The following is a 17,462-nucleotide window of genomic DNA, read 5'->3' as shown; positions in this document are numbered from 1 at the left end:
TTATAAAATATCAAGTATCTTGGCTGATTTACATCTGTATTTGTAGACTTGCAGATACAATGTCTATCATACAATTGTAATACTGATATAAGAAAAGCTGCTATAGGTATATTCATCTGCCCATTTCCACCTCTCAATTGCATTACTTGACCCACTAATGCTTTTCTTCTTTCACTCAAACTCAAATGACAAAGGTGATTAAAATAGCATCTTTTTATAAAACTGTGAGTTAAATATGCTCTTATGGTTTAATTCTACCATATCTATTTGCAACTAAGCATTCACTGGCTTATATAGTAAAACATTATTTTATGTAATAATTTAGATTATATATTATATTAATATATTTTATAATAATAAAATGTTATTAGATAGTACTATTAGAGGTAAATTATACTTTCCTTTGGAGACCTTAGGAGAAGGCAATGGCAACCCACTCCAGTACTCTTGCCTGGAAAATCCCATGGATGGAGGAGCCTGGTGGGCTGCAGTCCATGGGGTTGCTAAGAGTCAGACACGACTGAGCGACTTCACTCTCACTTTTCACTTTCCTGCATTGGAGAAGGAAATGGCAACCCACTCCAGTGCTCTTGCCTGGAGAATCCCAGGGTTGGGGGAGCCTTGTGGGCTGACGTCTATGGGGTCACACAGAGTCGGACACGACTGAAGTGACTTAGCAGCAGTAGCAGTTGGAGACCTTAGAATATTTTTCTAAGAGCAACAAATTATGGGAAATTAGTGACATGTACGCACTTCTATATTTAAAGTAAATAACCAATAAAGACCTACTATAAAGAAATTTTAATGAAAAAATAAATAAACAATAAAAAATAAATTATGGGGAATTAGGAAGGAAGGAGATCAGAGGCCATGAGGCCATGTATGTCACAGGTATAGAGTTCATCAACAAAAGAAAGAGAAAGGGTTACATCAGGTTCTAAAGAAGGCAGAGTTTAGTAGGCTCTTAAACTTCAGTGTGTGCACAAGGTACCTGGAAGTGTGAGAAAACATGGATTCCCAGGCCCTATGCCTGAAGCATCTGATGTAGTTAGTATGCAGTGGGGCCCTGGAATCTGCATTTATTAAAATTATTATAGGCGATTCTGTTGCAGGTGATCTGAAATCCCTGTTATGGGAAAAACTGGTTGAGGAGGCTTGGAGAGAGGCAGGAAATGAAGACATTTGAATAGGAAGTGAAACACTGGAAACGGAATGTAAGAGTATTGGCATTCATGCAGGTGTATGTGGGGGGAGGTCGTTGATAAATTGGCAGCCACCATGAGGCAAAATAAATTGTATTTGGAGTGACAGGTGGAGAGTTGAGATTTAGAGAGAACTGCAGAACTGAAGAAATTGGAGGAGATGACAGGAGAATAAAAATCTAGGGGTAAACTGAAAAGGAGCATGTATAAAGAGTCCAGCGGTCTCCCTCCTTCTCTGATCTAAGCAGCCAAGTCATGTGCTGAGGTCATCACTCAGCAAAATCAGCCCTCATGAAGATCCCAGTGGTCATTCATGCAAAGGATATCATTGCTCTCCAGAGATAAGGCACATTTTGCTTCCATTAGGCCATTAACAACACCCAATCTCTCGCAAGTGACTGCTCGTAAAAGAAAGGGAACATGACCTAGGAGATAGGAACCAGTGAAAAATCCCATCAACTCAAGCCATGAAGAAAACAGATGTCCATTATTCATTGCCCTAAATTTTGTTTAAGTGTTTTTTGTGTGAGATGGAGAACAAGTACATTTCAAAAGCATTCTAAGAATGCCCCTCTTTATAGATTAGATCCTGAAACACCCATCAAAATTACTGCAGTTGATCTTAGTTGCCCCAGTTGTACATTCAAGAAAAGTTCCCAAGAAAAGAAAGGTTATCTGGTGTGTGATAAATAGCAATTTCCCAGGGCTTTGATTGCCAGATAGAGACTGACTTACCTCCTCCCAATTAAACGAAGCCAAAGAGCACATTGTTGGCAGAATTATTTTAAAGAATAGATTCTTCCTGTTCGAAAATCCCCCCAGCAAGTTAATTCAGTCACTGCTGTTAGGAGTTAGAAATCCAATGAAGGGACAAAGAACAAGCTCAGAGATGGCAGGTGAAAGCCAACATCCCTGGGCTGTCAGATATTCCAGATTTCAGTTCTCAGCTGCTGAGATATATCTTCAATTACCAAGCAGGTCTGAGGTTTTTTTTTTTAATAAAAAGAATCCAATTTAATACATCTCCTCACAGTGGAAGTGACCTTTGGCTTCTAACTTCAAAGAAATCTTTGCAAGCTGCTTTAAAAAGAAATAATTGAAAGAGCAGAAGATCAATAGATATCAAACAAAAAATACAGGGCAGAGTTTAATAACTCTGGTATAGCTATTGCACAAAGAAAGCTACCAAATTTGGTGTGGGGGAGAGGTTGTAAATAAAGACAATAAAACCTGAGGTCTCCCCAGTCAATGAGTTGACTGGTCCAGTTTTTCCAGTTCTATAACTTTTAATTCCAATCATCCTAATCAATGAAGAAGGTGATTTCCTAGTACAAAGATATTTAATTTGTAAAGTAGTTGGGATACTTCCACCTTCAGGTTATGTAATTTCCTGAGTGGCAACATTACAGCTTGTTATAAGAGAAACGCCTGAAAGTGCAGGTTAGATTCTTGGCTTCCACCTGTGTCTGATGAAAGAACTGATGTTTTTGTCAAAATAATGAAGTACTGGCCTCTTGCTCTTATTGCCTTCCATAAATCCTTCATAAATGGACTCATTATCACCCCTCAGAGTCGAGACAGACTTGCCACAAAAAGCAAAGTTTGTTCTTGATACCTTCAATATCGTTTCTGTGTTCTTTTCACCTTTGAAATCATGCATTCCAGAAAAAATGGAGTGAGGAGAAGTGGGTACAAATGGTGCCAGGTCTGACTCTTAGAATACAAGATGTTAGAGTTGGAAGCGAATCAAAATCAAACTTGGTGGCTCGGCAGTAAAGAATCTGCCTGCCAATGCAGGAGATGTGGGATTGATCCCTGGGTGGAGAAGATCCCCTGGAGAAGGAAATGACAACCCACTTCAGTATTCTTGCCTGGGAAATCCCATGGACAGAGGAGCCTAGTGGGCTACAGTCCATGGGGTCTCAAAAGAGTCAGACACGACTCAGTGACTAAACAACAAAGTTTAGGGTGGCTTTCAGGGGCTTGATTGGCATCAGGAAAGAGTGAAGTTTGCCTGTGGCAGCATGATAAGAGTGTCAGGGTCTATGACAATAAGAAAACCTATGTTGGTCTAAAAGTATTAGAAATAATTTTATAAATTAGAAATTTATAAAATCTTTATAAAGTATTGTGAACTTCAAACATAATTTCTCACCGAATTCAGCCCTTGATGGGCCCTTGATGCTAGACTTCCCCATATTTTTGCAGACGTGGAAAACTGAACAGCTCAGAAAAGTAAAATTAATCATCTGGAGTCAGACAATTACCTGCTACTTAACTCCAGACTGAAAACAAAATACCCTTTCCCCAACCCTGGAAGTTATGTGCAAACTTGATTTAGAGGACAATAAGGCTGGAAAATAGCAGGAAATGAGTTTGGAAATGGGGACCGGGATAAGATTGTAGAAACATTGCCTGATGAACTAGGCTTTTCCATCTTTATTTGGTAAGCAATAAGAAACTTCTGAAAGGTTTTGAAAATATCAGTCCCATGGTAAACGCTGTTTTTAGGAGAGCTGGGTAGCAATTTGTGTCATTTATGGTGAAGAAGAGAAGATTACAAAGCAGGAGATCTAAGAGAAAGTAGCTACAGTTCAGGTAGGAAGATGTTGAGTGTCTGGACATTGAAAGGGAAGGGACAGATTCTCAAGGGGAAAACTGGTAAGATTAGGTGGTTTATTGAGGTAAGAGACAAAAGAGAAAGAAAGTCAAGAGTGACTTCATGATCCCTAAAGAGAAAATTATATGAAGATTAAAGCCACTATACTGGTGATTTTTCTCACTTGCTTGAGCTAGAAGTAATTGATGTAAGATTAAAAGTTAACTCTACATGTTGACTTTTCCCTACAGTTAATAGAGGTCATTCCTCCCTTTTAATTACTCTAGAAAGTCATCAAATTATCTCTGAACCTCACAATATTTGTCATAGTACTGTGCTAAATTGCATTTAAAAAGAAATCTATATGTGAGAATTTAAGTTAAAGCTGACTTTTGATCCTCTACAGAAAACTAGACCATAGGTAGCAGACTTGTAAACAATTTAAATTAAAATAATCTACAGCCCTATTTTTTTCTGATAACTGTATTCACTTTACTGTAAACTGAAATAAAGTAAAACAGATGAAAAAGAAATAAAATTGCTGATTTATTTGCTATTTCCTTTCTCTTTTATAACTCATCTGGTGATGGGAAGGCCCAGGAAGTAAGCTCATCAGAGATGGCCTCAAGGCTTCTGGCAGCAGGAAGAGAAAAGCAGGAACTGGGGGATTTAAATATTTAATAATCATTTCTTGATTAATCTATTATTGTCATACCTGGGCATCTGATTTAGTGTTTTCACATTGGAGGTTTCACTGTATTTTGTTTGGAAGACATGCGAGTTATTCAGCAAATTTCAGGGAAAATAATTTTAAACAATTAGAAAGTGTTCATAGTGGTCAAGTCCTGGCTCCTCTTCTGTCCCCATCTCTCCCCCAGCCTGATTAGGCAGGCAGAAGTGTATTTAGTCACATACATCACATTTTGTTAATGCTCACACTATTGGGGCATAAGAGTTCAATCCTGTCTCCCTCAGTCCTAATATCAAGTGGAAGTTTAAAACAACCAGTCAAGCATCCAGTGAGGGTGTTGGTCATGTCTTCTGGAACCTACTTCCAAGATCTCACCTTGTGATTTCTGCTCAGGACCCTCTGCCGAAGAGCTGCTCTTCAGAGAGGAGGAGTGTACTTTGCCTTCACAGAAAAGAGTCCTTGAGAAAAACAAATTGGAAACGTGGCTGCAGGAAAACTGGGAGGACTGCACGGTGAGAGCTTAAAAAAAAAAAAAAGTATATTTCCTTCGTTGACTAAATTATGGCATTTTTTAGAAACATCAATTGCCAGAATAAACATCAAAACACATTTAAGCACATCTCTAGAAATTTCTCTGAAAATAGTTGTGACTGGTGCTCCATCTTTTTTCCCCACCCTTTATCTTCATCAAGACATGCTACTTATTTTCTAATCATTTTATATTGATATTGCTGAACTTTGGAAAAAGTTTAGAAGAACGGAGAATGAAATTGGATTTTTGATAATAAAAAAGTCAAGTGTTGAATGATAATCCTTATCAATGAGTTTATGATGTAGTCTGGACTCTGAATGATGTGATAAAAGCTAAAAGTTTTGATGATCTAGGGCAGCCACTGGGGTCTGAACAGAGCTATCCTGGAACAAATCAAACTTTCAGCAGTGAAGGATTTGAGATGTGGTTTCTTGGTGCTGAAAATGACTCAGCTGGCTGAGCCGCTAGCACTGAAACAGTTCCCATAGTTAGCTCTCAACCATTACCCACCTGTGGGGTCGCCATCACTCAAGCTTTCAAGTCATGGTTAAGCAGAGGACTGAAGACTTAACTGTGAAAAATAAGCATTGGTAGCAATAAAAGAATAATGAACTTCTTTATAACAGAGTAAGATGCCAATATTTTTGAGGTTTTTCAAAGTGATCAAATTGCATGTGAGGATTTTAGGAAATCTTCCAGAAATGAGACTTATTGGGATCTCCCAATGCCTCTTCTGTTTCACAGATGAATCTTGTATGTCATAGAATTCAAGAATTAGGGGTTGGGAAGGAGCTTCAGATTGGATCTTGTCCAAACACTTTCCTTTCAAAAAGGAAAAGAAAGTTTAGAAAAAGAAACTATTTGCCTGAGGTCACACAACTTATTAAGGGAAGCTAGGAAAGTAGAATATTGTTTCCCAGTACAGTGTTTTCTTTTCTCTCTAAAATTAATTTTAATTAGTCACCTATAATGGATACATTCCACTCTTTAAAATTTATATAGTGCACCTACTTATTTATTTGAAAAATTTAAACAACACACCTAAAACTTTAACCTCCACTCCCAGGATTCTTTTAAAAGTAATCATTCCAGTGTATACAAGCATTTGTTCTTTATAGCTGTCATTTAAACTGTGGATATATTGCAAAGGCCAATGGTACCTTGCTAAAAATTTCTCATAGAAAGTTTTATTGGCCTTTAGATAATTGTACTGCAAGCAAATGGCTAAATGAAGCCTAATCTATTACAGAAAAACTTATTGGGAAAAGCAGCCTATTTGAGAAGGTGATGTTTAATGTGGGAATGATAGATATAATCTCAATATTTCTTTAGTTTTGTTTAGAATGAAGACCTTTAATACTTTGGGAAAATAGAACTTAAAGTATCAAATTTCATAATGTTTAATATCTGAATATATCAAGACCTTTTTTAGATAGAGATATCTGTATTTCTTTAAAAATGGTAAATTATTTTGCTTCAATTTAAAAAAAGGAATGTCATCTTATGCAATAATTTCTAGTCCCAGAAATTTATGGCAAAATTTTGGAAACCAAAAAAGTAAACTTGACTTTTAGAAATAGAGTTTACAAGAGCAATGCTACCACTGAGAGTGGTTTTAATCTCTTTGACATCAAAGTTGACTGATGTTAAAAGTAACAATAAAATATCTACTATCTCAGAAATATGTCACACTGCAGCTGCTGCTGCTAAGTCGCTTCAGTCGTGTCCAACACTGTGCAACCCCATAGACAGCAGCCCACCAGACTCTGCTGTCCTTGGGATTCTCCAGGCAAGAACACTGGAGTGGGTTGCCATTTCCTTCTCCAATGCATGAAAGTGAAAAGTGAAAGTGAAGTCGCTTCAGTCATGTCCAACTCTTAGTGACCTCATGGACTGCAGCCTACCAGGCTCCTCCATCCATGGGATTTTCCAGGCAAGAGTACTGGAGTGGGGTGCCATTGCTTTCTCTGATGTCACACTACATATATGTATATACCCCTGGTTATTTTAAAATAAAATCACATTTTCCATCTTTTGAATGATGGCATCTAACTCTGAAATTTTTATAAATGAAATTTCTGAGAATTTCCAAGGAGGCTAAAGACCTGGGTGCGATCCCTGGGTTGGGAAGATCCCCTGGAGAAAGGAATGGCTACCCACTGCAGTATTCTGGCCTGGAGATTTCATGGACTGTATAGTCCATGGGGGTCACAGAGTCAGACACAACTGAGCGACTTTCACTTTCAAAGATAACTAATCATATAAACCCAAACAGTGCTTTACCCCCTCTACTTTTCATACCAGAAAAATTTCAAAATCTAAGGATCTTTCCATCTCTACCTGCCACCTCCCACCTGGTGTTTAATTCTAAACAATCCAGTCAATATCTTCATCCTCCTTTCCTATCTTGAAAATCTCTGCAATAATTGTGAGTATTTGGATGTGTGAATATTTTAGAAGACCAAAAAACAAAACAGTAAAAACTGCTGACTTAAATATATAACAGTTAAAATTAAAAACTATTTTTAAAAGTTGACAAAGCACTTGCTTTTTCTTTTTATTTGTTTTTGCCTTCAGAATTTGAACCTTTCATTTCAGGATTTGGGGGACCCTTATCAAGTTGAAAATTTTAACAGGATTCTTAGAAGACTAATTCGAGTTGAAACCCTCTGGTTAGTGGACAATTCACTGGTGGATTTAAGTGCCTTAAGATTGCCAAGGTACCTTCTCCTTAGCATGTCCAGTTTCTAAGTTAAAGTCAAGTCTTTATTATATGGGTACATGTGATCAATGTCTTTACCTATTGTGGCTCCCTTCATGTGGTCAGGCCTTGAAAGTGAGAGTGCTAAGCGATGTCTGAGCAAGGCAAAAAGGGAAATTTATAAATCAAACTGTCACACTTTAGCAGGAAAAATCTATTCCTTTTCAAATTAATATTGTTATTATCAGTTCTTAGGGGAATAATTAATAATCATAGGACATATTGGCAGAAAAGCTTGCTATGTTCCTTGTGTAGTGAACTGGAAATACAATCACATTATATACACATCATCATCGTAAGATAGTGATTTTTAGTCATGTTTATTGACCATTTACAGGGAAAGACTCTATAGGTAGTTGACAAGAGTCTTGACTTCAGGTTCACTTGTTTTAAAAAAGAAATTTTTTTTTTTTAACTGAGAACATTTTATTTATTTTCAATTTAATCTCTTATTTGATTTAAGATAAAATTCTTTACATTCTAATAGAGGGGTAGGAGTTGTCAATCAGAACAGTGACAGAAATAAAAGAATTTTTAATTTATGTGGACTCTTTGATGTCCCAAGGACACTGACGATAATATTAAAGATAATCTGCCTCCTTGCTCAGGATTGCTTGAGAACTCTGTGGGGAGTTGCTCTTTGCTTCACTAAGCAGATGTGTAGCTAGAGCAAGCTGTGGTAGCCATCAAAGGGGCAGATAGAAGTTCCCAGAAAAGAATTAGGAAATATCAAGCAGCCACAAGAAGGAAAGGTAAATCCTCGAGCGGGTTAAGTTACATCTCTGAGCCAGGGCTGAGGCAGGGCAATGAAAAAAGCTCATCACAGTGACCAGGGGAGCGAAACGGCCCAGCAGACAGAGGAAGTGGCAGAATATGCAATGATCCCTGAAGATCTTCAGTCATTTTCAAAGTCCCTTCCCAACTTTAGACAGACTTGTGTAACATTTGATTTTACTTATGTCCTTTTCAAATGACAAATTTAAAAATACCAAAATAAAAGTTTTCAGAGGAATCTTAATATCACTGCCATTTTAATTTATTCAGTTTGTTGTTGTTCAGTCACTAAGTCATGTCCAACTCTGTGACCACACGAAATACAACATGCCAGGTTTTTCTGTCTTTCACTAACTCCCTGAGTTTGCTCAAACTCCTGTCCACTGAGACAGTGATGCCATCCAGCCATCTCATCCTCTGTCACGCCACTCTCCTCTTGCCCTCAATCTTTCCCAGCATCAGTTACTTGATGTTAATTTGTTCAATTTCCCCCCCTAGCCTCTCTTCTAGGGATAAAATAAGTATGTATTGGTTATATTTTGTAATACTTATTTAAATAAGTGTACAAGAACAAATATTAATAGTCACATAGCATACTTTAGACAGAGAAGGCAATGGCACCCCACTCCAGTACTCTTGCCTGGAAAATCCCATGGACAGAGGAGCCTGGTAGGCTGCAGTCCATGAGGTCGCTAAGAGTCGGACATGACTGAAGCAACTTCACTTTCACTTTTCACTTTCATGCATTGGAGAAGGAAATGGCAACCCACTCCAGTGTTCTTGCCTGGAGAATCCCAGAGACAGAGGAGCCTGGTAGGAGGCCGTCTATGGGGTCACACAGAGTCAGACATGACTGAAGCGACTTAGCAGCAGCAGCAGCAGCATACTTTAGAAATGCTACACTAGAAGACCCTTAGTTTGGGGTATGTGAATTTGACTTGATCCAAATCAGTAAACCTCCAAATTTTTCCTATCTTATATAAAAAAGTAGAGAGAAAAAGGGAAACTTTTATCATTAAAGAAAAGACTTGACCCAGTTTTAGTATTCTTTAGATGTATTCTTTTGGCCTTTCTTTCTTCAGAAATACAATGTATAATATAAAATTATATAATTGCAATTCAGACTCTACAACTGTCAAATCAATGTATCAAGAGAGTAGAAAATTGATGCATGTAATATTCATAGCCTCCTTGTCTTCTGCCCCAGGAGAAAAATCACACTTGGTTTGTCAGTCATGTCCCCTAACATTATCTGATTGACTGAGGATCTGTGATATGGTGAATATAAGAGGCTGATCTGGCCTTGGAGTACAGAATGAAGCAGAGCAAAGGCAGGTAGAGTTTTGCCAAGAGAATGCACTGGTCATATCAAACACCCTCTTCCAACAACACAAGAGAAGATTCTACACATGGACATCACCAGATGCTCAATACTGAAATCAGATTGATTATATTCTTTGAACCCAAAGATGGAGAAGCTCTATACTGTCAGCAAAAACAAGACTGGGAGCTGACTATGGCTCAGACCATAAACTCCTTATTGCCAAATTCAGACTTAAATTGAAGAAAGTAGGGAAAACCACTAGACCATTCAGATATGACTGAAATCAAATCCCTTACGATTATAGTGGAAGTGACAAATAGATTCAAGGGATTAGATCTGATAGAGTGCCTGAAGAACTATGGGTGGAGGTTCATGACACTGTACAGGAGGCAGGGATCAAGACCATCCCCAAGAAAAAGAAATGCAAAAAGGCAAAATGGTTGTCTGAAAAGGCCTTACAAATAGCTGTGAAAATAAGAGAAGTGAAAGGCAAAGGAGAAAAGGAAGATATACCTATATGAATGCAGAGTTCCAAAGAATAGCAAGAAGAGATAAGAAAGCCTTCCTCAATGATCAATGCAAAGAAATAGAGGAAAACAATAGAATGGGAAAGACTAGAGATCTCTTCAAGAAAATTAGAGATACCAAGGGAACATTTCATGCAAAGATGGATACAATAAATGACAGAAATGGTATGGACCTAAGAGAAGAAGATATTAAGAAGACATGGCAAGAATACACAGAAGAACTAATACAAAAAATATCTTCATGACCCAGATAATTACGATGATGTGATCACTGACCTAGAGCCAGACATCCTGGAATGTGAAGTCAAGTGGGCCTTAGGAGGCATTACTACGTACAAAGTGAATGGAGGTGATGGAATTCCATCACCTATTTCAAATCCTAAAAGATGATGCTGTGAAAGTGCTGCACTCAATATGCCAGCAAATCTGGAAAACTCAGCAGTGGCCACAGGACTGGAAAAGGTCAGTTTTCATTCCAATCCCAAAGAAAGGCAATGCCAAAGAATGTTCAAACTACTGTATAATTGCACTCATCTCACATTCTAGTAAAGTAATGCTCAAAATTCTCCAAGTTAGGCTTTAACAGTATATGAACCGTGAAATTCCAGATATTCAAACTGGATTTAGAAAAGGCAGTAGAACCAGAGATAAAATTGCTAACATCCGTTGGATTATCAAAAAAGCAAGAGAGTTCCAGAAAAACATCTACTTCTGCTTTATTGACTATGCCAAAGCCTTTGACTGTGTCGATCACAACAAACTGAAAATTCTTCAAGAAATGGGAATACCAGACCACCTGACCTGCCTCCTGAGAAATCTGTATGTAGGTCAGGAAGCAACAGTTAGAACTGGACATGGAACAACAGACTGGATCCAAATCGGGAAAGGAGTATGTAAAGGCTGTATATTGTCACCCTGCTTATTTAACTCATATGCAGAGTACATCATGAGAAACTCTGGGCTGGATGAAGCACAAGCTGGAATCAGTATTGCTGGGAGAAATATCAATAACCTCAGATACACAGATGACACCACACTTATGGCAGAAAGCAAAGAAGAACCAAAGAACCTCTTGATGAAAGTGAAAGAGGAGAATGAAAAAGTTGGCTTAAAACTCAACATTCAGAAAACTAAGATCATGGCATCTGGTCCCATCAATTCATGACAAATAGATGGGGAAACAATGGAAACAGTGAGACTTTATTTTTTTGTCTCCAAAATCACTGCAGATGGTGACTGCAGCCATGAAATTAAAAGATGCTTGCTTCTTAGAAGATAAGTTATGACCATCCTAGACAGCATATTAAAAAGTGGAGACATTACTTTGCCAACAGAAGTCTGTCTAGTCAAAGCTATGGTTTTTCCAGTAGTCATGTATGGATGTGAGAGTTGGACTATAAAGAAAGGTGAGCACTGAAGAATTGATGCTTTTGAACTGTGGTGTTGGAGAAGACTCTTGAGAGTCCCTTGGACAGTAAGGAGATCCAACCAGTCCATCCTAAAGGAAATCAGTCCTGAGTATTCACTGGAAGGACTGATGCTGAAGCTGAAACTATAATACTTTGGCCACCTGATGTGAAGAACTACTGACTCATGGGAAGAAAAGACCCTGATGCTGGGAAAGATTGAAGGCAGGAGGAGAAGGGGACAACAGAGGATGAGATGGTTGGATGGCATGACCGACTCCATGGACATGAGCCTGAGTAAACTCCAGGAGTTGGTGATGGACAGGGAGGCCTGGTGTGCTGCAGTCCACAGGGTTGCAAAGAGTTAGACATGACTGAGCAATTGAACTGAACTGAACTGAGAAGCTGAGAGACTGGCAGGGTATACACTGAAAACGAGAGAAAATGACTAGCAGAGAAGGAAAGAACAGATTTCAGATGAGGACAGAGAGAGACGCAGAGAGACAGAATCTGCTTGAGATAGGTTTTCAATTAGAAATTGCAATAGGACTAAATTGCATCTAATGATTATGTGTGGGGCTCTCCAGTGGCTCAGCAGGTAAAGAATCCAACTGCAATAAAGGAGACACAATAGGCACTGGTTTGATTACTGGGTTGGGAAGATCCCATAGAAAAGGAAATGGCAATCTACTCCAATATTCTTGCCTAGAAAATGCCATGGACAAAGAAGCCTGACAGGCTACAGTCCATGCAATGGCAAAGAGTCAGATACAACTGTTTACATGGGACACACCTAGGATTGAGTGGAAACCTGAAGTTATCAAAGATATGGTTAAGACTGCAAAATATCCCTATGGAGAACAGAAGGAAACAAGGGAAATGAAAATATGGATGTGAAAAATTACAATGAAATGTGCGGGGGTTGGGGGGGTTCAAACTGAATTTGTATTTGTCATGCTGCTGTGTGACTGTCATCTTTCTGTTTAGCACCATGTTTACTGTTAGCAATAATTATTTACCAAGTGTCTTTGTGGGCCATGAGGTTTATAAAAAAACACCCTGTGTTTCCCTCGGAGTATTAAATCCCAGCTTATGCATAAAAGAATTTTTCTGTAAGGCGAGGTGTCAGTGATAGATTTGGAATTATTTTCTTTAATGGCATGGTTTTATACAGTTATGGTTTTAAGGCAAAATATTAAGAAGCATTATATTCTGTCAGGAAAATGTATTCAACCTCAATGCCTAACACATATTTCTGTTCCCAAGGGTAGTTTTAGCTTTCTTTTGCATTAAAAAAATAAAGGGCTTTTAAAAAAATTTTAAATGCTATTTTCTCAGTATCGAATTTAAGTACAGAAAAGTAGAAAGAAAGGAAAACAATTATAATCTCACTACTTAGGGGCAATACTCTCAGAAGCTTTGAGTGAACTTTTATATTGCTGAGATTTCAAGCAGCCCTTTACTCTTTCATCCAGGACTTACTAAGAAGTCACCAGGGACCAAATACAGTGAAAAGAAAACATAGTCTTGCTTTAGACAAGCTTTCAGTCTTATCTGACCTGTTTATTTTCTCTTGATATTTTAATATACATATTTCTTTTTTCTTCCCAACCATATTTGTAGAAAACGTCACTGTCACACCTTTGAGGGGTCACAGTCTAGGTGAGGCATGCTAGTGCTTTGCAATATTTGGTAGTTTACCATCCTCTTTAGGAGACAAATGACAAGATGTTTATATTTTATATACAGATGCAGAGTTTTAAATATGAACAAAAACCATCTCACATCTTTCAAGCAATTGCCAAACATCCCTCAGATACAGCATTTATCCTTGGCTGACAACCATATTGAGACTCTGACTGGGCTGTCCAGCTTACGGTGCACGCCACTGGAATCCCTTATGCTCAAGAGGAACCCTTGTGAATTTCACCAAAACTACCGAAAACGGTGAGGTCCCAAATGCCTTAAGTCATCTTTTCTACTTCATTGAATATTATACTTTTAACCACTGTTCCCATTTGCTTAAATTTGCTCAGCAGATATTTAGCTTATCTACTGTGTGTTGAACAATTCATGCTTCTAATCTCACCTAAAGTGAGATTTGAACTGATTTGAACTGATTTTGTGTATGTGTATTTAATTTTTAATATACTCTTCTGTCAGTTAATTTACGATGCTGTGCAAATTTTAGGCTCCTCCTGTAATGGGACTATACATAAACTTAGATATTTAATTTTAGACTTGCAAATCCTATGCATTTTCTCTCATGACATTCAGCAGATGTCTTTTATAAAATTTCTAAATGTAGGTTCTCATCAAGACCCAAGTGACCATCTTATAAACTGTTTATTCTCTGGTTTTGTTTTCATATCTTTGGGCCACAAGGCACCATTAATTAAGTGAATACAAAAAAGTAATTGATTCAATCTCCTCTAGTGGTTGAAAGAGCTGGAAACCTTCCAAGAATACACCATTTTTATTTCTTTGTCAATATTAGGAACATTCTTAATGGTGATAATAATGGAATCTAAACAACCTTGAGTGTGCACCAAGTAACACGTCCACCTATTTATCTGCAGCTAATTCCCAGCACCATTATTAGTATGTGTGTGTGCTCAGCTGCTTCAGTTGTGCCTGAGTCTTTGAGACCCTGTGGACTGTAGCCTGTCAGACTCCTTTGTCCATGGGATTCTTGAGGCAAAAAAACTGAAGTGGGTTGCCATGCCCTCCTCCAGGGGATCTTCCTGACCCAGGAACTGAAACCATGTCTTCTGCATTTTCCGCAATGCAGGCAGATTCTTTACCACTGAGCCACCTTGGAGGCCCACAGTATTAGTATACTTATGGAAATTAAAAGGGTAGAAATAAGCAACTGAGTTCTAGACTTATATTTGCCCCCAGATGACCACAAGTCATCTCATCTCTCGCTCTGAATCTGTCTCACAAAGGGTTAGATCATTTCTAGGCTCCATTCTGGTCTGTGATTATAGTCCTTCCTCCACATCCAATTTCCACAAAAGATAGTTTTCTCACCACTTTCCTTTCTCATACTGGCATTTTCCCATAATAGCAACTATATTCTAGAGGCCTGTATAACATCAGACTCTTCAGTCCATGATGTGCAATGAAAATTGTCAAAATAAAAATTCTAATCTCTGTTGTTACTACATAAATCTCATTACTGCAATTGTTTTCTCTTTGACTGCAGTCTGAAAGCAAAATTTCATATTCTGTGACAATAAATTCTCAAATTGATATTATATAAGCAAAATCTGGCAGCACAGTTGCTTGAATATTGAACTAATATTTAACCAAAATAATGTTTTGAAGCTTAAAACTAATCCTATTTCCTACAGTCAGAGGAGTTTTAGTTAGACATTTCAATGTCATTCATAAAATAGCACATGTCTGTCTTAAAAATAATTTATTAGTATTGTATTTCAGTTTGGTTAATTAATATGTGGGATTTTAGAAAACACTTTGGTCCCAACTCAGTCACTTGCCTCTCTTCAAAGAATGCCTTATAACAATAGTGTTAGATTAACTGTCTGAAATCTGATATGCCCTGAGGTTTCACTATAAAGCTGTATTCAAAATTCATGAGATGGTATAGAATTATGTGGAAAAGAAGGATATAATGAGGTTCTTCTATTTTTTTAGTATTAATTCGATTGGATTGAGTCCAAGGTGCATACATACTGACAATCAGTCTACAAAAAGCCAGGTTGTATTGATCAAGGTAGTGCAGGGTTGCTTTAAACAGAAAGATGTGGTCATTTTAAAGCATGAGAGAAGGATTTAAGTACTCACTCCTACTGAAGCACTAAGCTGAAGTCTCAAGTTCATCCAAATTTAGGTTTAATTATCTAGCCAAAAATCCACATGAGGATTACAGCGGCATTCATTTTGTCACTGGGTACCTTTGTGTTGAGGATTTAGGCCAGACTTTCAGTGACCCTTTATATCACGATCAGAATATTTAAGTATAAGCTTTTCTTGATCACTGACACCTAGAATTGCGGCTGTCTTCCCTTCCTCCTTTGTTTCAGATCCTCCAATAAGAAGACAGCACAGTTCAAAAGAGAAAGGACTTAATGATAGAGCTAATGGTGTAAGTCCCAGGAGGTAGAGGGCAGCCCACTTCTTGGGACAACCACAGGCAAATTCTTTTACCATTCTTCAGAAGTCAGGATTATCTTAGTTCACCAATAGTTTGACTTTAAAAAAAAGAAGGCTGGGGGACTAGGAGTTCCTGCCAAGTCTGAAAACTGGAGCCAGAAGACAGATTTTAATCTTTACTCCATCATCTACAGGCTTTATGATCTTGGATAAGTTACTTAAAATAGGGGGTAAAAACTAACTTGACAGGATTGTTTTGAGGATGAGATAATGTGCAGAAAGCATTTAGAGCTAAGAAAATCATGCAGCCAATGGGAGCATTCCAGGAGGTTGGCACCATCATTGGCAGGCATGGCATGTCTCCTGAAAGGTTCAGCATCTTTCATCCTGGGCCAGTGCCACTGCCTTCCATTTCCTCTGTTCTGAGCCACCAGAACTCCCCAATCAGGAAAGCTGTCCACTGGAAAGAAAATGCTGCTTTATAAAGCTGCTAGGCATATGGCTACTGTTTAACTGGGTTGACATGAAAGACCACCTCCTGAAGCTGGAAGTGACTGTCTAAATTTGAAATGTGAGCTCCTCTGTCAAGAGAAAATAACTCAGCACAAAATTGTTTCCCACCCCCTCTTATAACTCTCATCCAGAATTCTTCCTTAACTATCAATAGACAACTCGGACTTGATTTACTTTAAAAAACAGCTTCCAATTTTATAATGTGCACATATCTCATGATCTCATTCTTTTTCTCATGGTTAGTTAGGTAAATCCACTCATTGATTTTTTTTTTTATAGGACATTGTAAAAACTGGAATGATGTTCTCTTATGAAAACAGAGTGTATGCAGTTTCACTCCTCTGCTCAATACTTAGAATCTGCTGAACGATCTAGTAGCTTCCAGAGAGGCAAGCTACGACAGGGTCATCAGCTCAATCAGCACAAATTGTATTTTACCTTAATGTCATTGCAAAGATAAGGAAAACAGAATAAAGTGATGGCCACTCATCTTCCTTTTAACAATAGGCAAAGTCCACTCATATATAGAGTAAGTGAAATACAATTCTTTTGTTCGGTACAGTTACTTTTTTTTTTTTAACTTTTGCTTTAGAGTGTTCTCCTGTTTGCCAAACTTAAAAATGCTGGATGGGATCCTGAAGCTACCAGACGATACTTCACCACCAGAAACCAATATTTTTTCAAAAATATGTATTTTATCCTAATGAAATCTGTATAGAAACAAGCCACTACCATTGTTTTTAAAAATGAATAAACAAGAAATGTATGACTAAGTATTATGACTTGTTTTATATATATATATATATATATACACACACACATATTATATATTTATATATCTATTGCTTTCCTTTTATCCAGTTTTCTCCAGTTTTTAAAATTCTATGCTTTATCAGTAAATAAATTTTGAGCACATAGATTTTAAATAATTTTTAATAATTTTATTTTATTAATTTAATATTTTTAGAAATTGTATACATAAAATACTAAAATGAATATATAACATTTAAAAAC

General features: G+C 37.6%; 1 protein-coding gene across 1 annotated transcript in view; it reads left to right on the top strand.

Moving 5' to 3' along the window:
- Positions 1-17,198, top strand: part of LOC102402573 (acidic leucine-rich nuclear phosphoprotein 32-related protein) — a 31,931-nt gene extending 14,733 nt beyond the window's left edge. The window contains exons 4-7 of the mRNA XM_025288629.3: positions 4,886-5,004; positions 7,602-7,744; positions 13,566-13,763; positions 17,041-17,198. Of these exons, the coding sequence (XP_025144414.2) occupies positions 4,886-5,004; positions 7,602-7,744; positions 13,566-13,763; positions 17,041-17,152 (572 nt within the window). The 3' untranslated portion in view covers positions 17,153-17,198. The remainder of the gene's footprint in view (positions 1-4,885; positions 5,005-7,601; positions 7,745-13,565; positions 13,764-17,040) is intronic.
- Positions 17,199-17,462: the final 264 nt, after the last annotated feature.

This window comes from Bubalus bubalis, chromosome 1 (assembly GCF_019923935.1).
Source record: "Bubalus bubalis isolate 160015118507 breed Murrah chromosome 1, NDDB_SH_1, whole genome shotgun sequence".
Lineage (NCBI taxonomy): Eukaryota > Metazoa > Chordata > Mammalia > Artiodactyla > Bovidae > Bubalus > Bubalus bubalis.
The sequence above is the reverse complement of the archived record's forward strand: the minus strand, read 5'-3'. Positions and strand labels throughout refer to the sequence as shown.